This window comes from Nicotiana attenuata, unplaced genomic scaffold (assembly GCF_001879085.1).
Source record: "Nicotiana attenuata strain UT unplaced genomic scaffold, NIATTr2, whole genome shotgun sequence".
Lineage (NCBI taxonomy): Eukaryota > Viridiplantae > Streptophyta > Magnoliopsida > Solanales > Solanaceae > Nicotiana > Nicotiana attenuata.
In genome coordinates this window covers 130,811-156,127 of record NW_017670656.1, presented here as the reverse complement: position 1 = coordinate 156,127, position 25,317 = coordinate 130,811, and the positions used below count along the sequence as shown (strand labels likewise).

At 35.8% G+C, this 25,317-nt stretch overlaps 1 protein-coding gene across 1 annotated transcript; it reads right to left on the bottom strand.

Annotated features, from left to right (window-relative positions):
• Positions 1–1,540: 1,540 nt before the first annotated feature.
• On the bottom strand, positions 1,541–8,120 carry LOC109241951 (sporulation protein RMD1-like). Its single transcript, XM_019408779.1, has 7 exons — positions 7,569–8,120; positions 7,375–7,486; positions 4,520–4,679; positions 3,261–3,409; positions 3,028–3,179; positions 2,133–2,247; positions 1,541–2,038 (listed from the first exon to the last, which is right to left on the bottom strand). The coding sequence occupies exons 1-7, from the start codon at positions 8,036–8,038 to the stop codon at positions 1,901–1,903; spliced, it is 1,296 nt and encodes a 431-aa protein (XP_019264324.1). The 5' UTR covers positions 8,039–8,120; the 3' UTR covers positions 1,541–1,900.
• Positions 8,121–25,317: the final 17,197 nt, after the last annotated feature.

Here is a 25,317-nt window from a genome sequence, read left to right as displayed (position 1 = left end):
GTTTTATACACCGGCAAATAAATATCTTTTACACATTCAGTATATATAGCTCAACTTGTAGCGACATATTAGTTATTACTTTTTCAAGTTATCAATCACTTAAAACATATCATATATAGAGATTTATTTGTAATTGCCTTAAAAAAAACTTGATTGTATAAATATATTTTAAAGAGTCAATGTATAAAACTTAAACACAAGCGCAACCAAGTCAAAGCCTTATGATGCCAACAACATTTTCTTTCACTAGGATCCCAAGCCACTGAAGTAAATGCCTTGGCACCTAATAGGGACCCTTCCTATCTTTTTGCTTCCTCATTTTATCTTTCTATATGAATCCGACCAAAGGCTATCTCATAAACCGGCTCTTTGCCAAGTAGGATTGCAATGTGAAAAAAGAAAATCCGAAAGAATAACAAAGTGAACCTTCTTCCACAGAGAAATTCTAAATATGAGAAGTCCCTTCATGAATTCGAGAAGAAGGTCAAATCTAAGTAAATATGTGGATGTATGGTATGATGATCAAGAGAAACCAATGTTTAATGCACACATGAGATGGTTGCTTTGATAAGAATAAAAATATCATATGAAACATGAAGGAATATGGCAAAAAGCAATTTGATTTTACAATAGAATTACTCCATGAGAGCTAAATGATAATGTATCTCCCAAAACGCCAGCTAGTAGGATGTCAAATATGTAACATTTTTATCTAGGATTGCCTGAAAAGAATCCAGGATTAGTTAACACGTAAACTTTAACTAGATATATCTAAATTACATAAAAAGTTTGTCACATTACATACAACCTATAACATGCTTTTAGTTTTGAGTACATATTGAATTTGCATTCGATATGGATGGATGCAGATCATTCTCTTTGATGATGCATTATGACTTCTTCTATGTGGATGAAAATGATATAACAGATGAGTATTTAGACTCATAATATCCAGTTGTTAGCACACACGTCTTTGATATGATTGCATTTTCTCCCTGAAATTGTTTGCATTTGATTTCTGAAGAAACCACTTAATCATAATAGGGGCAGCATCTTTAGAATTACAGAAGAAATTTTGTTCTCACCAACTAGAGCAAAGATTTAAATTTAGCTCTGTACAGATAAGTGGATAGCAACTCCATGTTATTTTTAGTTATATCAGGTTTCTCAAATACTACAGATATCTTCAGATATGAACTCATGTCTTGTTCTGATTCAAACTTACACCTCAACATACTGCCACCCGCAATTATCAATTATCTGTCGTTCACGCACTTGCAGATGTCCAATCTTGCTCTTTCAATAACGAAGAATCAGAGTTTATAAGGGCAAAAGATTTACTTCACTTTATCAAGAAAACTAAAGACTCAGATTGATTTCACCTTTTTAAGATGACGATACTTCTATAACTTTTAAGAGTTATGATGCTTTCTAAACTTAAGTTCTCTTGCAAGGAAAATTGAATATCTCTTCCAAAAAGAACTACAGAAGTGGGTGCATTCATGTATACTTTGCACAAAGTATTTAACCAAAAAAAAAAAAAAAAAAACGGCACCACCGGTGTTTCATTGTCTTCACTTGGGAACTGTAAAATTCTCTAAAAGAAACTAAGAGAGGCAAAAATCAAAACACAAAACAAAGGAAAGAAAATCAAAACTTACAGGAGAAAGGCACCAAAAATGCAACCAATTTCCACTAAATCAAATTCCCCCTACTTTGGGACACTGGGCTTAAATGATGTACCTCCCCTGCTGTAATAAAGTGATCATGCATTTACAATTAAGATAGACCAAGTGCCGTATAGCATGTAGATGTGTTATTTAAGGATTTCATATGTACAGCAAACTCCAGGCCACAACTAGAGTGCAATGTCATATTTCAAACACTTCAGAAGCTAAACCTACAGAGCGATTGACGACTTATGGGCAATGTCATAAACCGAAATGAGGATCTCTGCACCTATCAATATAATAATGAGCCATTCGAGGAAATCTGACTTCCGATTCTGAAGAATTTCTTGAAGGAATCGTATATTATGCTGCAGACAAATATCAAAATGTTAACCAGAGCATCTACTAATGACAGAAATTCAACAATCTGTAAGCGTAGTTGATGATTGAGATATCAAATACCTCCACAAACTTCAACTTAAAATCAAGGCTTGCAAATCTTTGAGTCAACTCAAACTCATCTCTGAGATATTCCCAAATTTGAGCATATTTCGCATCCTTCCATGCAATATCGGATCTGAAAACAAACGAAAATTTCATCTGATATCACCAAACACAGCAAAGAAATTGTCATTTTCCAAGAAAGCTACAGTCCATGTAAAATTAATTACATGGACCACTAGGTCACACCTTTAGGTGCAAGGCACGTTCTAAAATTAATTACTATCATTAGGCATGTTTACATACATACATATATGCGTGTGTGTGTGTGTATGTATATATATATATATATATATATATATATATATATATATATATATATATATATAATCAGCTTTCCTCTCTGCAGCAATCAAACTGCATCAACTAAAATTGGGAAAAGGGTGTGATTGTAAGAATGGACAAATTCAATGCTTAAATCAATATTTTGAAAATTCCCTGTGAAATTCATATGAAATAACCAAATTCAAAAGGACTTCTATTACAAACATAGAGAGATTAGGAGAAGCAGACATGGGAAGATGATGAAATTAAAACATTTTCCGCACCATGAATGACACTAATTGGAGTGCAACAGTTAATTGTTGTTTCTTGCAACACGCAAGGACCCCAATTCTTGATTTAAGATAATGATAAATAGATAAATAAATAACCATATTTCCAGGCCACTTCTACTTCAAAAGGTTTACGAGTTTAAAGATAGAAAACTTAACTTATATACCATACTCTTCCAAATCACAATTACTGTTATTTTTTTATTTTTTTTGATATAGCCAAATCACAATTGCTGATACAAGAGGGAAACAGAAAGAAGATAGAAGAAATAGAGAAATCCGTAACATATTTGCAAGTATACCTTTCAAAAAGTCCTAGCTTAAGAATAACATCAGCAAGATTAGAATTTGCCTTGCCAACCAGTTGGAAAAGCTTTTTCCTCTCCATTGTGAAAGTTCCAGTCTTTTCCATTCCACGATTGATGTCCGTGAACTCAGCAACCATACCATCAACCTGGAAGGGCAGAGAATACTAGTCAGAAAGTTACTATAAATAAGAACCTTCTCAGGCCAAATATTAGTGGTAGAGACCTACTTGGCGGACATAGTAATCAAGAGCAATACTTTGGCCAAGAACACTGCCGATAGTTCGGATACCATCTATATTCATGTACTGCAACATTATGTAGTCTAATCCACCCTGCATCCATGTGCTCAAAGTTGGCTTCTCTCTTACCTCATATTCTATTATTCCACAATATAGACATCAATGAGAGTACAGAAAGCTTCTCTTCTTATAAGAGATGAGAGAAATTAAAGCACTCTCAAAGTTAGTACAGAAGCACGCATGAGATGACTTGAATATTCCAAAAAAGACTAAGAAGACAATTCTACAAACTGTGAACAGAAGCACAAAACACAAGCAAAGGAATGATCATTTACATATGCCACAGATCACCAAAATTGTCCAATGTACTTAACAAGATATTAGTTCCAAGTAGCCAAACTTTGCTAGACCAAGAACTAACATCCAACAAGTATGACACTCACTTCAGTTGGTTAGTATAAATGAAAATTATTAAGATGCACTCCTAACCACCCCGGAAAGCGATTATATTTCTGCCGCTTCCCAGCAAGGTCATCAATTAATGGGAAAGTGAGTTTTGAGAAGATAGAGAGAATTCCAAGAATAATTTAATTTTGTGTGTTCTATTAAAATGTGACTGAGAGAGCATGTTAGAAGGAAAAAAAACACAGGTTTGCATTTGATAATAAAGTAACTAATAATGCAACAAAAAAAATTACATATGAATTAAAACTGTCATATGGATCTTTTTTTCCAAAAAAAAATAAAAAAAGAAGAGGGAAACAGAAACCAACAACAACAACAAAAAGGCAAAAGGCTAATATGACTGTTTAATTCCAAAACACCTCCACCCCTCCCTCGGGGAAAGTTAAAATGTTTTTATCGTTGTTCTTTTTTTTTTTTTTTAAATTCTCTTCAGTGAATCCTTGACGAGAGCAGAAGTTAGAATTAGTGGCAACAGATTTTAGGCAAAACCAACTCACATTCAAATTCCTAGCATCATAATGAGATCACAAAGCCTTTCAATAAGCATTTTATCTTAAATATAACCTTTAGTACCTCATAATTCACAAAGTTACAGTTTTAAACTGATGGTGTCCAAAATACAAAGACAGAATACGAATAGTAAACATTTTTCTAAAATGAATAAGAAATATGAACAGACAAATAATAAATTATAGTAAAGCATTTTCTTTTTCTTTATTGACAAGGTAATAAGTAAATTTACAAAGCATTTTGTAATGAAAATTATTTTCACATAAACTCACCATCCTTTCTCATCTCCGGTAATAACCCCGAAGCATGTCTCTCGACAATCTTCAGGTATCCGTCAACCTCGTGATCGGAGACATTAAACAAGACAATCGAGCCGTACTGGAAAACTACCATGTAACAACAGTCACTGCCACTTAAGTTAGCACCTAAAGCCTGAAAGCATAACACATCAAAACTATATTAGAGAAAATGCCATAACGACAACTAAGTAACATCGAAATTTCTTAAATTCATATTATTTAAGGAACAACAGAAACTACGCCTCAATCGAAAAACTTCCCAACCAAAAAAAAAATGAGAAACCTAAAACAAACCTGCAGACAGAAACAAGCATGGAAAAGAGTATAACAGGGAAAAGAAAAGGGAAAACACAGACCAAAGAAATTTTAACCAATGCCTTTGAACAGAACCACATCAATAAATCAACTATGACTCTACCATTCTTCACTCAAATACTAGACTTGATTCGCATGGCCCAGGGCGCCAACCTGTGACACTAAGTCAGAAGTCCCTCAACCTTTGTCACTTGAACTAAGCCCTGAGGGGCCTTAATTGCAAACTAGTTGGGCTGACTATACAGATGCTCTATATCCATTTTGTTGTAATGGGATCCATTTCATTGGACTACTTACATAATTAGTCTCTTAAGGCAAATCAGGAGTTCTCTAGAACTCTCTAAAATCTCACATTCATTCCTACACTGACATGCAACTCTTTTAACCAGATGATAAAGATTCCTAGTATTTAACAAAAACATTGCAAATGAGGCAGAGGTGGTCAATCAAGTGAATTCATGTTCAGCAGGGGTGTTTTACCCACGAAAACGATAGAAAAGTCAATTGTCTACCAACATCAGGACTATTCAAAATTAGAATCTGATGAGGAATAGACATCTCTCTTTCAGAATCTAACGACAAACAAAATGGTGTGTGAACCAACTAGCATATGCCAGGTTGCAAAATTGCAATGACAAAATGATCTCAACTACAAACCGAGGGAATCATTCACATCATACATGCAATGGCAAGTAAATCAATTAGACATATAAGTGCTTCTCTGTAACCATGACAATCTTAAATCTTGCAAATTTTAAACACTTGAAGAACAAATCAACCGATCCATGCCTCTTTTAGGAAACATGAATCTGAAGCTGAAAACATTGAAGATGCTCCAATAACGTTTCTCGACTTTCTCGTTTGTACTCACCATGATAAGATGACATGACACTCTCAGCTAAAATAGCACCTAGACTAGCACCACCAGAACAGTGAAGGGGTAATTTCTATTTTTCATCTTGCCGATGCTTCACTATTGTTGGTGCTTATACATGCTAAATATTACAGATCCATACATGTTCCACTCCATAAAAATCTTTTCTTTTTTTTTTTTTTTGATGGGGTAAGAGAATTGCATTAAAGGCATCAAGAAGATGCAAGAAGTGCAAAAAAGAGAGATACATAAAGACATAGTCAGCTCTACAGACAAAAACTAGGCTAAATAAAGCTAAGGAGCTGACGAAGTCCAAAAGATTAATAGGGCAATTAACAGGAGCTAAGTTCTGCCAACTATATAACCATAGAAGCCACTCCATAAAAATCTATAGCTTTATGCATTAAAAAACCACAAATCAAGTGCCTAAGATTTAGATATAAAAAGTGAAAGGATCAGAAATCTGTCAGCAGCTTTGTAGGCACAATCTACGCAGCAAACACCTCTAGCGTAGTTTTTGCTTTTTTTACAAAAACTAAAAACTAATGATGTTTGGTCGAATTTTTAAAGCTTTTAATTTTTCCAAAAAAGTTTCAATCTTGAAACCTTGAAACAAGTGTCACCTTCTCCTGGAAGATAAAAGAGATCGGTTGATAAGCCAAACCATCTCCCCATGACTCAACCTGATATTATCTTCCCGATGAGCATAGTGAGTTAGTTCTAGATTCTCCTTGTGAAACTCATCGAGATGTAGTGATTAGTAAACTTTGATATATAAATCTGCTCCGTCAAAAGGATTACTCTACAATGGCCAAGGACAGGAGAAGAGTGTTGAGTACATAAATGTAGATTGAGCAGGATCACTCTATGACAAAGATCTACTCGGTACACTCCATCTTAGTTGGAGATAATTTAGTGTCGTGGAAAAGCAAGAAACATATGCGATTGCAGATTTTAGTGCAGTGCAGAAGCAAAAAACTGAAGTATGAGTGTATGACAGTGGCAACTTGTGAACACATATGGAGCAAGAAATTACTCAAAGAGAAATTTGATAGGTAGATAAGATAGAACTTGTGTAAAATATCATAAAGTACTTCATATTGTATCAAATATAATGTTTATAAGAAAATCAAACCCATAATTGACCATGGTTTCGTGGGGGAAATAATCTCAGCAGACATAGTCACAAAGTTTGCAATTTCAAATAATTAGCTCGCAGAATTACACACAGATCCCTCTAATGGTACCCAGCTGGTTTTATATGGAACAAACACCGTTCAGACAATTTTTGTGCAAAGTGTACACACATCCCACATTGACAAATGTAAATATGAACACCGAAGAGCGTAAATATGAAAACCACCAAAGCTTTCATCTTCAAGCATTCTCTCAACCTTCTCTCCCGTTGATCTTCCACCACATTTTATTTTCATAATATCAACCAAACAAGGTCCAAAACACCAAAGCTAAATTTAGATCATTTGACCCTCATACTACGAATCAGGTTATTCATTCTGGGCAGTGGCTATTCCACTATGAGTGCAATTTATGGCACTTAAACATAAGTCCAGTACATCTAATATACTCCATGAAACTATTCAAACACAAAGGCAGAAGATACACAAAAAGAGACACTCACACTAGGTGCCTTCTTGGTGTCCCCAAATCTTAAAACAACATAATTGGTCATTCGAGACGTGGGTGGAATAAAATTCTGCTTGTTCTTTTCCACTAAGCTCCTCAAATCCACACTGTCAAACAATCACAAACCATTCAACAATCGTTTCATATATTGAACAAAGGATTAAACAAAAGTAGAAAGACAAAACGAACCTAGTAGAGAAAAAGAAAGCCCTAACGGGGATATATGGCTTAATAGCAGTAGCACTAGCATCATCATCCTCTTCCTGCTCCAAAGCCAATTCTTCAGCTTCACTCAGCCCAATCTCCGAGCACGAAACGGCATCGTTCCAGTCCACAGTGTGCGCCGATGAGGATATAGAAGAGAGGCATTTGGCGACGGCGAAGTTAGGCTTCTTACCAGAGGAAATGAAGCCGCGGTTCACAACAGAATGCGATTGGCGACGGAGAATAACTGAGAAAGTGAGAGTAATCGGCCGACGGCACAGCGGAGGGTTCTGTAGGGTTAGGCCTGGGAGAAGGTGGAGAGCAGTAGGATTTGTTGTGGCGGAGCGGAGAGTGAAGAGAGTTCGGAAAGCTTTGTTCAGAGAAGGAATGGAGGAAATAGCAGTGATAGACTTCATTGGAGCAGCGTTATTGGGTCTCCACACAGTCCTCAACATCTCATTTCAGCCGCATTTGCGCCTCCAAACCTATGGCAGGGTGGGGGTTATATGGGGTTCTGCTTTCCCTTTGATTTCGTCTTCTTTTTATCATTTTCTTTTTATTTTCCGAAACAATGGTTTCTTCTTCTTCAAGTTCTTTTTTCTTCTTTTTTTTCTTTTTTTGGCTTTTACAACTTATTTCCCTTGATGTGTTTATAGTGCAATACAATGAGATTTTAAGCAATTGGGCTTAAAAGTACAAGGTAAAAATACTACGGTCTAGCCCATTTTCGGATTGGTCATTCAATAATAGGCAGCGTTTGCAAAGTCATTGAAAAATAGCCACTATTTTGCTGCAACACGGAAAGTTCCAGCATAATATACTGGAGATCGGTGCACCTGTGTATGAACTTCCAGCATATTATGCTGGAACTCCAACACGCGGAAAGTTTCAATATATTATGTTGGACCGATATATTATACTGGAACTCCAGTATATTATACTGGAGTATTTTTCCGTATTTTTCGTTCAGATTTATCTTTACGTGAAAAGTGGCTAAATTTCGATTACTTTTGAAGCTGTGGCTATTTTTAAATGACCACTTATAAATATGGCTATTTTTGAATTTCACCCCTTTTGAAGTGATGGAGCTTAATTTAAAAAGAAGTTGCATATTTGGCTATAAGTGGTGAAACTGAAAATAAGCAGTTAATGTGTTTGGTTCAAAATTGTTAATAAGCAATATTTTATGTTTAAATGACAAATATTTTTAAAGTTGTTAACTATAAAAATGAACTAATTACTGCAAGGAAAAAATAAAGAGAAATTTTCATAAAGCACTATCTTTTAGTAGTAATTAGCCATCTATAGATACCATTTGCTATATTACGGATTATAGATACCTTTTCTGTGGTTATAAGATATATTAGATGTATTTAAGCTGTTGTATTCATGAATTCAATAGCAAAAATAGGCGTGAATCAAGGAAGTCTAGCTAATTAGTTGTTGTATTCGAGTATATTCGTCTGTATTCATGGAGTGAAACATGGGATTACAACTGGATAGATTATTGTATTCGACTGTATTCACGGCGTGAAATAGGGGATTACACTGTTTTTAAAACGGAAAGTGAATCACTTAACATAATAGACTCCTAATATAACTCAACAAACTCAATTATAACACACAAATTTTGTACTTTCAGTTATAAAAAAGATTCTCAACCGAAAAATACCCCAATAACATAGCAATCTTCAGAGAAATTATATAATACATCTGAATACATAAATTATATTAATTAAAAAAATATATATGAATACATTTATGGCATATAGCGAGATAGTGAATACAATGAAATACATAGAATACAGCAGGATACATTGAAATACAATAAAAAAAAAGACAGTGAATACAATGAAATACATGGAATACAACGAGATACATTGAATTACAATGGAAAAAAAGACAATGACTACAATGAAAATACATTGAAATATATTAACAGAAAATCAAGTTGCTCAGCCCCAAACTCCGTCGTCTTTGTTCAAGAACAAACCCTAATTTTCGGCGAATCCGCCGTTCACCGGAAGCCGATAGTGAAAACGTGCCGCCTTGGTCCGGCAATGGTGGCGGAGCCGTTCAAAATGATCCACAAAAATACTACTGTATGATTTTGTTGGAAATCTGAAGACATTACCAGTGAATTTGACGGCAACTTGGCCAGGTGGATCTTAGAGAATTAGATCTGAACGACAGCCAAAATAATAATTCAATCAAACCAAAAAAAATGAGAAAAGAATTACAGGAACAGATCCGGAAACATTATGATTATCAATTGCGGTGTAATTGCTGGACATTCGGATTGGAGCAGTTGAAGATGGCAAATTGATAAAGAGGAAACTTACTGCTTTCATTATTGAATAGTGTATCAAAGTAGAGAGAGAAAGAAAATGGTGTAACTGAATAGCGTATTTAGTGGCTTAGGGGTAGGAGGTAACCAAAATTAAATATTTTGCTATAAACATTAAAAGGTATCTATAGAATATAATTTTTTAAATGGTATTTATTTAAAATAAATAAGGTATTAACCTTTGCTATAGGAGGTAAAAATTCCAAAAATAAACCAAGGAAGTATCTGTTAACTGGGCTTTAAAATTGATTGGAATTTTTTTTTGGAGATTTTTTCTTTCCTATACCATATATGAAACCTTATTACCAAAAATGTTCATAGTTTCTAATTTACCCGCCCTGTCCACATTTTTTCTACAGTTATTATACCAATTATTAAATACTAATTAATAGTAGCTGAATCTTCCTAATTTGTCGAGCTAAAATTGAGGAACAGAATATTCTAAAAAGATTTGGCGTAAATCAAATCAAATCATATTCTTCCAGATATTCCTATTTAGGCGCGCTACAATTATGGAAGTAAATATTCTTCCAGATATTTTCCACCATTGATAGCCATTAAAAAGCTTGAAAGCTTTGAATTCAAATTTGGGTTTTCGAAAATCATTATTTATTTGGATTGGGTGTTGTTGAAAATAATCGGGAATATGGTTTGGAGTTTATATCTCAATTTTGAGGGGTTTTGGTGAAGATTAGACTTGGTTTTGACTGAAATTCAGATTGAAACTCGAAGAAGAAGAAGAAGAAGAAGAAGAAGACATATTGCAGAAATTATAGATAAATTGTAGATTATTTGCAGACTGTTTGTAGATGCTTTATTTTCTGTTTTCACAAATAAAAAACGGCTAAAACTTCTACAAATCTTCTGAAAAAACGTAATTATGTCAAAAATTACAATTATGCTACAATTGGATGGGAATTGGGATATAAAAATTCAATGTACCCAGTTTGTAGATATTTTGTAGATAAATTGTAGATTATTTGTATTCTAATTGTAGGTGCTTTGTTTTCTGTTTTCACAAATCAAAAATGACTAAAACTCCTACAAATCTTCTGAAAAAAATGCAATTATGTCGAAAATGCCAATTATGCTACAATTGAAATGGGAATTGGGATATTAAAATTAAATGTATCCAGTTTGTAGATATTTTATAGATGAATTGTAGATTATTTATATTCTGATTGTAGATGCATTGTTTTCTGTTTTCACAAATCCAAAACGGCTAAAACTTCTACAAAATCTTCTGCAAAAAACAGTCTACAATTTATCTACAATTTTTCTACAATTTCTGCAATATGTCGTCTTCTTCTTCTTCTTCTTCTTCTTCTTCTTCTTCTTCTTCTTCTTCTTCTTCTTCTTCGAGTTTCAATCTGAATTTCAGTCAAAACCAAGTCTAATCTTCACCAAAACCCCTCAAAATTGAGATATAAACTCCAAAACATATTCCCAATTATTTTCAACAACACCCAATCAAAACAAATAATGATTTTTGAAAACTCAAATTTGAATTCAAAGCTTCAAAGCTTTTTAATGGCTGTCAATGGTGGAATTGCTGCTCTCTTGTCTCTTTGAAGGTTTGTTCTTCTTCATTGAGAAAATTTGAAGCTGAAGGTAAATGTGTGTATGAACTTTGAAGATTTGACTTCAATTTTGATTGAACTTTGTTGTTCTTCATTGATGAACTTCAACTGGAGTAAAATGGGGGATTAACTTTGTTGAAGGATTTCTTCGATTTTCTGTGAATTTAGAGGGAGAATTTGGTTTCAGAAGATGGAAAATGGTAAAAAGAACGTGGGTATGGGTAAAACGTGGGTGGGACGGAGGAGTTAGGAGAGAGAAACGTGCAGATTCCTTTAATTAAGGAGTAAAAAATGTACAATTAATTATATCCTTGATTAATTATGGTATAGAATTGGTAATTTGGTATACTAAGTGTAATTAAGTCAAACTTTAAACATTGAGGGTAATAAGGTTTCCTATGTGGCATAGGAATGTAAAAATTCACAAGTTTCATCGATTATCAAATCCATGGTCTATGCATTTCGCTCTATCTGCTTATGAGATCAATAACAACCGCAAGGAGATGACTTATTGGTGCTCTCATTCATCTGGGTCTAGAAGTCGAGACATTTTTTATGGCATTTGGTAGTTTATACTTCATTAGCCTAGTTTTTCAGATGTTAAATGATGAATATTGTATAATAAAACTGACATTTGACCTTTGGCAAGGAAGCAGAAAAAACTAATAAAAATTAATTAGTTTAAATTCATATGGTTCTTTAACAAATGCTAATAGAAAGGAAAATTTAATAAATTATTAAAGGCTTTAGGAATAAAATAAAATAAGATAAGCAAAATCCAACGAAAAAAATTACTTGTTTCCAACTTAACAAATCTCAAAATTGGCGAAATAACATATGGAAGAACGCATAAATGGAGGAGAGGTGGAGGAAAGAAAGAAAGGAAAAGAAATAGGAGTATCTAAATTAGGCTTGTTTTGTAAGTTATTTTTTATATAATAAAAAGTTATAAGGGATAGAGTCATAAAATACTTGGTCAAATATGGATAACTTTTAAACTAAAAAGTAATAAGTTGGACAATCTAACTTTTTGCTTTTTGTTTTTTGCTTATTGCACTTTACAAGTAAGCCAAACACCAAAATAAGGCAAAAATAGCTTAAAAGCTGATTTGACCAACTTAAAAGCCCATCCAAACACCCTCAATATTTCCCTTAATCTTTTTGCAGTTTTCTAGACCATATGATGTAAATCCTAAAAGAATATGATGATTTATGGGTCGTTTGGTAACTGGTTAGGGGTAAGTTATTTATATATTAGGAGGACACGAGGAGTAGATTTCCGCACTTATTCGGCACTCCATGTATGACTCTAAACCCGTTCGAGGACGAACGTTTGATTAAGAGGTGGAGAATGTAACGACCCGACCGGTCGTTTTGCTTACTAAATCCCCGTTTCCCTAACTAAGACCCCCCCCCCCCATATGTGCTTTTACTGTTTTATGACTTGCGGGGATGGTTGGTTTAGGTTTGGAAGGGTTCGAGTTGAAATAGGAACACTTAGTTCCTTTATAGTGGTCTAAGGTGGCCAAGTTTGACTTGAGTCAATATTTTTAGTAAACGACATCGGAATTGGGATTTGAAGGTTCCAATAGGTTATATGATGATTTTGAACTTAGGCGTGTGTTCGGATTGGGTTGCGGGTAATCCGGGAGCGTTTCAGCGCTTAATGTGGAAAGTTGGTTCATTGAAGGTTTTTCTAGTTCCTTAAATTTAGTTTGGAGTAGACTGTGGTGTTATCGAGGTCCATTTGGGATTCCGAGCCCGGGAATAGGTCCGTATGGTGATTTATGACTTAAACGCAAATTTTAGTGTCATTCCGAGTAGTTTAAGTGTGATTCGGTGCGTTCGGAACTAGTTAAGAAGTTTGAAGTTCATAAGTTGACTCAATTGGATTTCGTAGTTTCGATGTTGTTTGACGGGGTTTGAGGCCTCGACTTAGTTCATGTCATGTTGTTGGATGCGTTGGTGTAGTTGGATGGGGTCCCGAGGGGCCTCGGGTGCGAATCGGATTGAAATCGGACTTGGGAACTGCTGGTGGCTATAGATCTAGTGCAATCGCACCTGCGAGGAAATGGACGTAGGTGCGAGCACGCAGAAGCTGCCTTGTGGTCGAAGAAGTGAACGTTGGCTAGAACTAGGTAGCCGCGAGTACGAGGTTCGATTCGCATCTACGCGTCCGCAAATGTGATGGAGGTTCCGCATGAGCGAAAGTGCGCTCGCTGGCTGACTGAGATCGCAGAAGCGTGTTCGCATCCGCAGAAGAGTGAAGGCTGGAGGCTGTGGGGGATCGCATATGCGACTTTTTGACCGCACCTGCGGTTCCGCATATGCGGTTAAGTGACCGTAGGTGCGAAAATTGCTGGGCATTGGAGTGCATTTAATTCGAGACTTAGCCTATTTTCCACATTCTCTCTTGGTCTTGGGCGATTTTGAGAGCACTTTTGTGGGAGATTCTCATCTACATCACAAGGTAAGTAAACTCCACCCATTTTTAAGTTAAATACATGAATTATAGGTAGATTAAACATGGAAAATTAGTGAAACTTTTGGGATTTTGTGAAGAATCTAGGGTTTAAGTTGATATTTGATCATGGATTTGGTTGTGAAAATTGGAATAAATTATATATTTAAGTTCAGAAGGTCATGGGTAACATTTATATTCGAAAATTTTCGAAATTCGGGCACGTGGGCCGGGGGTGAATTTTAGGAATCTTCCAAATTGGGTTGGGTAATTACTCTAATAGCTAAATTATGAACTTTTGAGCATATATTTATTCGTTTATGTGATTTTTGGTTAGTTTCGGAGTCCTCCGCGTCGTTTGAGGAGTCCTAGTGAGGCCGGAGAGCCGGATTACGGGCTTGAAATCGAGGTAAGTCTCTTGCCTAACCTTGTAAGAGGAAACATATCCCCTTAGGGGTATTAAATGGAAACCGAGCGTTTCCTGGTTCAAAAATGCCGTATCTCTTCTGAATCATCATTTGTCAAGACTCTTTGGCGTAAGTTCCTTGGCTTGGACAGGGCATTTAGTTCATGTTGCTATTCCTGCATCCAGAGGGGAGTACGCTCGGTAGAATAATTTCTTAGATGTATTACCGCATCCCCAAGGGTTAGGCCCACTTTTTACAGGTCAATGGAATCTTTATGTTGATGTGTGCTACTTGTTGTGTGGAGCTACGTACGCACGAGATGACGAGAGTCCGTACGTAGCTATATTCATGATAGGTCCGGGTAGACTTAGATTCACATCATGCCTTTAACTGTGCCATTTCATGCCTATCATGTGTATTAATTATCTTGATCAGGACTGAGATTGTGGATTTTAATTAAAAATACCGACTTAGCCCCTTACATTGTAAAATTTGGGAAATATTTGATAATCTATAGAGTCATGTCTTCTCGTCTCGCATGTGTATCTGCGAGCGAGGTAAATTTCTCTACTCTTATGGAATCGGGTTGTTCGCCTCGACAGTGATATAATTACTCCTATGGGATCAGGACGTTCGCCTCGGCAGTGATATAATTACTCTTATGGGATCGGACCGTTCGCCTCGACAGTGATATAATTACTCTTATTGGATATTTGATAATAATTTTTTGAAGACAAGTAGTGAATCTTTAAGCACGTCTTACATCATTTTTTTAAGATAATGTGAATCTTTATGTATGTCTCCCATTATTTTTCTGAAGGCAAATATTAAATCTTGATATATGTCTTATGTTGTTTTTTTTCTTGGACAATTTAGCTGTATTATAATGTCATGACCCAATTCTCACCATAGGTTGTGATGACGTCCAACACTGTCGTCAGGCAATCCAATAATAAATCAACACAACGGTCGATAGTTCACAACCCTTTTAAAAACAAATGGCAAAATAAATAAGTTGAATCGTTCCATTATCACAGTAAAATACTAACATCATCTTCAAGGCTTGAACATGATCAAAATATTTTTAAAAAAATGAATATCATAACAGTAATACAACCATGAACAACAATCTAAAATTCCTAAAACTCGGTGTCACAAGTGTACGAGAACCTACTAAAATATATAATAGTACTACAACAACTATCTAGAATAGAAAGTAGACGGAATACAATAAAAATAAGAGGAAGGAGGCTCTGAGCGATGCAGACTGAAGCATAGAAGGCAACTCACTACCTTCCTCAGCAAATGCACCTATGCATCTATGTGACCACTAGATGGATCTATCTCAATACATGCACAATTAGCGCAGAAGTGTAGTATGAACACGTAAATCAATGTGTATCCACTAAGTATCTAGTCTAACCTCATATTATTAGTGGCGAGGGATCGACATAAACACTTACTCGTAGTCCAATAATCAGATATACATAAGAAATGACAAATATGAGGCATGACAAATAGCACCGAAACAGATAAATATGTACAACATGCTTTTCAATAAAAGAAATAATTACGAAACCATCTAATACCAATTACTTCTCGAATGGAGTATACGTGACATACATCAGGTGCAAGATGTTTATATACGCACTAACTCCCTATCGAAATATTCTACACAATTCTACCGAGGCGAACAATCTGATCCCGTATGAGTAGTACTGAGGTGTTGAGGCAATCAACCCGATCGCATAAGAATATTAAAACTTTCGACAGAACACTAGCCTAACTCACGGATATACTTACGAGTTGAATAATCAAGAAACTTCCGAACAAATAAGTATAACACGAGAGTAAATCTTAAAAGAAGGAAAAATCCCACAGCGAATCAAGTATACACGCTAAGTTTTTAGAATAACATAGCTCGATAAACTATGCAAGTCTAGTCTCATGCTAAATCATGAATTAATGCATTTAAACATGCAATACTAACTCAAATAGTGCAGTTAAAGCATTGTATATGTCTAAGTCTACCCCGACGTATCAAAATCTAGCATACGTATGGACGCTCGTCACCTCGTACATACATAGCTCCCACAAACATATTATATAAAAAATAGAATACCTACATGGATAAGTTCCCTCTTACAAGATTAGGCAAGAGACTTACCTCGCTCCGAAATTCGATAACCAGCTTCAACACCACTCTAACACCTCAAACCAATGTCGAACAATTTGAAACTAACCAAAGAATGTGCAAATTAGTCAAAACATACTCAAGAACCCATAATTTATCAATTATAAGCAAATTTCCAATCCCGCACAAAAAGTCAACAAAATTTAACCTCGGGCCCACGCGACCGTATTTCAAAAATGATTAAAGAATAAGTTTACCCATAACTTATATAGTCTATATCCAGAAAATCTTCCAATTTCATCCATAAATTAACCCTCAAACTAAGGATTTATCATTCTCAATTTTGGGGCTCAAAATTTCAATTTCTACAACGTAAATAAGGATTAAAATGATAACCAATAGAAATAATCACTGAAAACATCAAAATAAAAGTTAGATACTTACCTTCCTTTGAAAACGAGAAGAACACCGTGAAAATCACCTCAAACCGAGCTTTAACACTCGAATTATGCTCAAAGTACTAAAAATGTTCGATCTGTCAATTTACAACATTGTCCGGATAATTTTTGTTCATTGCCTTCACGAAACACCTTTGCCTTCGTGAAGAGAATTTTTTTTGCATTGGCGGGTCAATTCAAAATTCCTTCTTCGCGTTCGTGGGACCCTCCTCGCGTTCGCAAAGAACAAACGTTTGCACCAGAAATCAAAAATCTTTTCGGATATTGAGACGGGCATAACTCTCCCATACGACCTTAAAATTTAATGATTCTTATTGCTATGATACTGAAATTACGATACGTATCTAATGGTTCAATAAAATATAATTTTAAACTTATTTTCTCAATATGGTACCCTTTATGCCAAAGAAACAACGTCGAAATATCAAATAAGAGCGCGACACAATCCAAACCCATCCGAACTCATCGAAATCTAACCAAAACTCGCAGACAAGTCCAGAATCATCACACAAACCTGTTAATTTTTCAAATTATTAATTCGAGCTTGTTAAGTCTAATATTTGGGAATTAGGTGTTGTTGAAGTAGATCAAGAAATGAGGAGAGAAAAAATGAAAACATGTATAAGATTATGATGGGTATGGGTAAGTGGCGGACCCAGGATTTTGTGCAAGCGGGTTCAATCTTAGAAGTATATAACTTTAGTCGTAAAATAGTAGTTGTCAAGTGGGTTCAAATAAATATTTATACAAAAGTTACACAGCTTTAATCCTATTTTATACATATACACAGTATTATTTTTTTGTGAAGCTGATTCAGTTGAACCCTCTAGCCACCACTTGGGTCCCCACTGGTATGGGTTCGGTAATAAAGATCGTACATAATTGAAGATTAAAAATATTAAATGGGTATTAATTAATTTGAAAAATACGTGTAGAACATGAAATAGTTTTGGGTTAGTGGACAAAAATATTTATTAAAACGCTTTATTTATGCAATTTTGCGTTTAAATTTAGTCCATATTTGAAAGTGAATCAAATTTGTCTGCAACCAAATTTGTTTGCAAAAAGAAAAAAAAATCATCCAACTACTTTTAAAAGTAAAATTTTGCACAATGAACTAATGGAGATACATAAGAAGTCATACGATGCAAATAATTTGCTTAAAGAATAAAGGCCAAATAGGTGTGCCCCTTAAACTTGGCTCCAGTTTTCATTTTGACACCTTAACTTAGCGCTTTTTCTATTGAACAATTTATTTGTATTTTGGACTATACAATATAAACACAACGCATGACCGGGCTTTAAAAACTTAAGCGCGTGTCTTTAAACGCTTCCCACGTGGAATAACATACCAATAATAGTCTGACACGTGTTTATTTATCCAGGTCGGATAAGAAAACCCTTATTTACCTTACCCACATTTTACCTCGCCTGACTTAATCGATCTTCCACCCGAAATCTCCCTTCTTTAGCCTAATAAACCCCAATGAATTACATTATGACCGATTCCCGATGGAACCTTTATCGATTTTGAGTTAGATTCAACTGTCCGATAACAATTTGGTCGATTATATTACTAATAGGGGTAATCGTTTGCTTCTTTCGACCGTGGTGGTGAGTGGAGTTGGTCGTAATTGGAGCTGGTCGCGACTGAGTTGGTCGTGACTGAAGTTTCGTGGTTTATGCTACTTCAATCGAAGTTTTCCTTTATGGTAAGCTTTTATTTACAGAATATTTAGTTGTTTTTCGTTGTTGTAACTTAGTTTGTTGGAGTTTGTGAAGATTATGTTTTTTTATAATTTTGGGTCGGGGAATCTACTAACATCCTCTGTTTCGCTTTTTCAATACAGTGGTAAATCTAGACATGTCTGCGGATGAATATATTCTTGTCGATGGTAGACATATTGTCAAGGATCCTGACCCGAGATATATAGGAGAGAGGGGTGAGGATGGTCACATGATAGACAAGGACCAATTTTCTCTTTTTGAGCTTCTGTCCTACACAAGGGATATGAGGTATGCTGAGGTAGAGGGTTTCTATTTAATTAATCCGAAATCTTGACTTTGTCTTGATTGAAAATGATGAACAACTGTATAATATAATTTGTCACCTTAATCATCTTGATCATTTGGATTTGTTTATTAAGCATGTAGTTAATGAGCCTTTGTTGGTTGATGAGACTATCCCATGTGGCCTTTTATGTGGGCCAGAAGTTGTTGAACCAAGTGAAAATACATTAAATAAAGAGGCTAGGGCAACATCTACTGTTCCAGAGGATATAAATATCCAAGAAAGTGTTGTAGATAATACATTTATGGTTGATGTTGGGGTTGCAGGTGAGAATTTACAAGGGGCTGAAGAAACAACAAACATAGATGTTGGTTTGGCATCAGATCTGTCAAGTAGTGAGTCTGAATTAGATAACATACTTGATGAAGATGATAGTGACGTGAATGAAGAGCTCAATTCATTAAGGCATGAAAGAGGAAACAAGAAAAAACAGAAGAAATAGAGAAAGAAACCTACTCCAACTGAAGAGATTATTCTGGGAGAAGCTGGAATAGATAAAGGCTTTGAGGATATTGGCAGGCCATCTAAGGAGGACAGGTTTGCTGGAAAATAAGGAGGGGATGAAGACTACTACACCAGTTTTGATATTGAAAGTGATGATAGCACAGATGACTAAGATATTTTAGCTAAAAGGGTATTGAATTATCTCCTAGAAGGAGAAGTAAAAAGGTAAGGTTTGACCTTGACCGTTACCTTGCTATTTTTGAGCTTGGTATGGTTATTGAAAATGCTGTAGAGTTTTGAAAAGCAGTAGCCTCATATGCCGTGGAGAACAAAGTGCAACTAACAATTGGGCCTAATGAAAAGGATAGGGTTAGAGTTAAGTATAAAGGAGCCAAGTGTAACTGAGAATTGTATGCAAATAATTATGGGGATTCATGTGACTTTACTATGAAGAAGTACCATCCAACTCATAAGCGAAACACCAAAAACAACAACAAATTATGTACTTCTAAGTATATTGCCAATAAGTATAAAGATAGGATTATTTCTCAGCCAAATATTAAGTTGTGGGAGGTTCAGGATTTGGTCAGGGATAAGTTAGGTTTGTATGTTGGAAGGACTATTTGTTACAGGGCTAAGTGTAGGGTGATAAGTCAATTCATGGGTGACTGGAAGATGGAATTTAACAGACTTGTTGATTATGCTAATATTATTAAGCAAACAAATCCTGGGAGTTCTTGCTGGATCAGAACAGATAGTGAGACTCTTCCTAGATAGAATATGTCTATCTATTAGTATCTATGTTTAGATGCTTTGAAAAAAGGATGGTTAGAAGGGTGCAGAAGGATCATAGGGTTTGATGGTTGTTTTCCAAAGGGAATCTGCAAGGGTGAGTTACTTATTGCAGTTGGTAGAAATGGGAACAATCAAATGTTTCCTATTGCATGGGCTGTAGTTGATCAAGAGACAAAACACTCTTGGATTTGGTTCATCACATATTTGATTGCAGATTTATAGTTACGAGATGGTGTTGACTTAACTGTTATGTCAGATATGCAAAAGGTAAAGTTACAATCAACTTTTAATTTTTCTTTTTCCTCCTTTATATATACTGTCCACTAACAATTATTACCATTTTTTGTAGGTATTAGTACAAACTATAAGGGAATTACTGCCAATGGCATAACACAGAATGTGTGCTAGACACATTTGGTCTAACTGGTCCAAAAACTGGAGAGGTGAAGAAAGAAGGAAACAATTCTGGAGATGTGCCAAAGCATCTTATGAAGTGAAATTCAAGGAAGAACTGGAAGCAATGGATATGCTTGGTTATAATATATGTGAAGACTTGTTGAAGTATGATAAAGAGTATTGGTAGGGAATACTCTAGAGAAGATAAAGTGTGATGTCATTGAGAATAACATGTGTGAACAATCAGTTCTTGGATAGTAGGTCCTAGGCAAAAGTCTGTTATAACTATCTTGGAAGAAATTACACACAAAATTATGAATAGGACCATTGAAATGAGGAAGTTTGCTGAGACTTGGGTTACTGACATTCACCAATGGCTAGGATGATACTGAAAGAGAACAAAGCCCTCTCTAGGAGGTGTAATGTTATGTGGAATGCAGAACATGGGTTTGAAGTGGATGAAGGTGTGTACAGATTCATTGTTGATTTTATGATCATGACATGTACTTGTAGATCATGGATGTTGAGGGGCATTCCATGTGAACATGCAGTATGTGCATTATATGATAAAGAAATGGACCCAGATGATTATGTTGCCCGCTGGTATAGGAAGGAAACTTTCCTTAAAGCTTACCAGCATCTCATCAACCAATTCCCAACATGAGGTTGTGGCCAGAATCAACAAATCCATGTATAGAGCCTCCGGAACCTAAACCTACGCCAGGTATACCAAAGAGATGTAGGAGAAAAGCCAAGGATGAACCAAGGAAAAATCATGGTAAACTATCAAAGAAAGGGGTAAAGATGACTTGTTCAAACTGCTAACAAATAGGCCACAACAAATCTGGATGCAGGAACATGGTAGATATTTGTACTTCTGTCTTTTACATTCTTTTTTTGCAATTCTGATATTCTTTTCTTTTACTTCTGTCAGCATGTTCCAAGAAGTGCTATTCAACAAAGTCAAAATATGGCACCACCTCCACCAAGATCATCTCAGGAAATACCATCTCAACAAAGCAATCCATCATCCATATGTGAGGATACAAGTGTTGTCAAAAGACAAAGCAATAATCAATCAACTGGGCTTGGTAGGGGAAGAGGAATAGGAAGAGGCCTTGGACTAGGCAGGGGAAAAGGAAGAGGAACTGCACTTGGCACTGGTAAGGGTGTATTCACATCTTCTACATGAAGCTCTACTAGCACACAACCTTCTACATCTCAATCTATAGGAGGCCCTGGACTAGGCAGGGGAAAAGGAAGAGGAACTGCACTAGGAGGAGGCTCAGCTAATGCAGCAACCATTGAACATAAAAGGCCAAGGCATACTAGTTTTGGTATTTTCACTGACACTATGATTGGAACTACTATCCTGAATGTAAGGGTGTATAGTTTATTGTAATGCAGTTTGTGGGTTGGAATTGTTCTGTTTTTACTAATTCATTGTATTTTACAACCTGGTATATCATCTGAGAGAGTCATATCAGCTGGGATATTCAAGGATACATCTGCAACTAACATAGATATTGGTTTTAAGCCCCCCGGATTGATGTTTAAAGGAAGAAATGCAATGACAAGGTCACAACTTCAGCAGATGAGTGCATTAAAGGAAAAAGGCCCTTCAAGTCAAATAAGTTCAGTTGCATCTACAATGTGAACCAGACCAGCATTTGTTTATGTTATCTAAGATGTCACTGCCAATTTTTTGTTTGGGAATTTATGCTCTGTTTGATACATTATGCTCTGTTAGAGTTTACTAGTTTAGACAGTTATTTGTTTGGAAAAATAATGCTTTGTTTTTGTAATTTGTAGAGCAAACCAATGCTCTGTTTTTGAGCTTCGATGTAATGCTTGTTCATCACATTATGCAATTGAAAGCAGTTATGTTTTCAGTTCATGAACATGAATTTGCATTTCATTCATAACATTGGAAGTGCAGCTGAACTTAAATTTGAATAAAAAATTGGTCATTTCCATTTCATTCATAACAACATAGTGCACATTAACAAAAAGCCAAATTCCTAGTACCCACTTCCAACATACTACATTGTTCTTGAACTAATAGCAACAGCTACAACACCATTATCACCAGCATATCATAAAAATACTATATTGTTCCTCAACCACCAGCATCAGCAAAGCCAAATCCATAAAAATAGCACCACCACCACAACAAATAACCACTTCAACCGCGCAACTATTTTCTCAGTTCTTTCAACTCTCTTCAACAGACCCCGTATAACCCTTTTAGCTTGGTCGGACATTTCATCATTATGCCATCTGAAGTATTTGCAGCCACCTCGACCCTATAAAATTAAGGATGAATACATACGGAGACACTTAAAGTTGGCACGATTTTTCATTTAGACACCTAATCTCAAGGGTATTCCTATTGAGAACTTATATTACTCGAAACTTATTCCAATTAAGCACTTCTTTGACAATCAGCCCAACTTACAAAGTTTGTGCAATGCACTCGCTGCTGACGTGGTGAATGGCGAATAAAAAAAGGACATATATTATTTTGAGTAAAAAAAAAGGAAAAACTATGTTAAATCTATTTAATAAACAAAATAAAAATAACATTCTCAAAAAGAAAAAGAAAAACTTAATTTACACCCAATCAGGAAATAGGTCGCTAGCCACCGGCAATGAAGTGCAGCGGCAGCGTGGTGGCCGAAAATCTCCTCGAGGACATTTTGGTGAGCTCTCAGTGCACCCATTTGGTCATTTATAGTTGAAAAGTGCTTCACTGCTAGTAACTTGTCTCTGAGAGAAACAATAGTGTCAGAAATGTTACCTCTCCAATCAGAGCTATCCAAGACTAAGCAGGGGCCTTACCTACTGAGGAAACTCGATATTGACGGGTAAGCTATAGGCTTTCCTTTTCCATCTTCACGGCTTCACCCCTTTCCATCTGTGGCTGAGAGAACCATTTCTTTTCCGATCTAGGATATGTGGTGTCATAACTCTTATTGTCTATGCATTTTGATCCTGTTAGTTTTCACAAAGTTAAAGGGCTGCCTGGTTTGTTGCGGTGGCGGCTGGAGATGAGGAGACAGGGTGCAGCTGGTTTCTTAGGGTTGAAGAAGAAGAGGGGGGCTCGTTGGTTTTTTGGAGAGGATGAGGCCACCAGTTTCTCTCGCCGAATTCCGGCAGTGAAGAGATGGGGACTGCCTTAGATCTATTTTGTTTTTGAGGGAGAAGAAGAAGGAAATAAAAAGAAAAAAAGAAAAAATCTATTTTTTAGGGTCTTTACGCGCCTATATTGGGTGAAACTCACTTTATGTGCCAACTCAGCAAGAAGTGCTTAATTGGAATAAGTTTCGGGTAGTATAAGTGCTCAATAGGAACACCCTTGAGTTTAAGTATCTAAATGAAAAATCGTGTCAACTTTAAGTGTCTCCGTATGTATTCAGCCTAAATTGAAAAAGAAATGTGGCCAAAAAATTAAAAACAGATTTCTTTTTAAGAAATTCAAGGGTCTAAGAAAAGCAATATGATCGACTTACCAATTTACAACCATAAAATCGACGACCTGGGTTTGCAGGTGACCATGATATAGTCAGTGGCGCATTAAACCCACAATGGCAAATATCCATTCCATATCCAGAAGTTGTTGATTTTTGTGATATGGAACTGATAAACGAGAAAGATGAGGAAGAAATCAGATAAAGATTCAAGCTTGGACACCTAAGCTTCATTTGAAGGAAAAAATAGTGACTTTGAAAGGGGAAGAAGACGAAAGAGGAATTAGGCTTTTTTTAGAGAAATAATGGGAAAATCGGGTGTTTTAAAGTGGGTCTAACGGGTAGTTTTTTTACCGTTAAAATAACCACCTAAGAAAAAAGTAATAACATTCACGCGCTTACCATGTGTGGACATAACGCTCCTTTGGTCGGTCATGCGTTGTGTTTAAATGGTATAGTCCAAAGTACAGTTAAATTGTTCAATAGGAAAAGCGCTAAGTTAAGTTGTCAAAATGGAAACTGGAGCCAAGTTTAAGGGCTTGTCTATATATTTGCCCTAGAATAAAAAAACAAGTTTTTAAATGAATCTTGAGTATTGAACGAGATATTTTTTTTGGTTAAAGGGGGTTGATTATATTGCTAGTTAACTGTTTAAAGGGATACATGAGAGGAGATATTAGGATCCCCTATAGAATCCGGAAATCGAGCTAAAGCATAAGGCTATCAACATTGTAGTCCAAAATAGTTCTAGAAAAAGTAGTTCCTAGGATGTCTGCCCAAAACTTCATTGGCAAACACTAGAGGAACTACCAGCATAGTCAATTTTCCAATAAATTTCTTTCTGGCTCCTTCCTTTGCTACATGATCAACTGCTATGTTCTGTATAGTTGTGCTTGATCACTATCCTGCCCATCTTTTGAATCAGCAACCTGCATTCAGAGATAATAGGATTGTAAGTGTCATTACCTATTTTAAGCATTCTTATAACCTCTGTAGAGTTAGTGGCTATTTTCCAGTGGTGTGAAGCCCTTTTGTTCAGAAATTTGCAGTCCATGTAGAAGAGCAACTAATTCAGCATGAGCGTTAGAGGTGTGTGATAGGCTTCCTATGTAACCTAATACCAGTCTCCATTAGAATTCCTGATTACACCCTCGGTTCCTCCTATACCTTG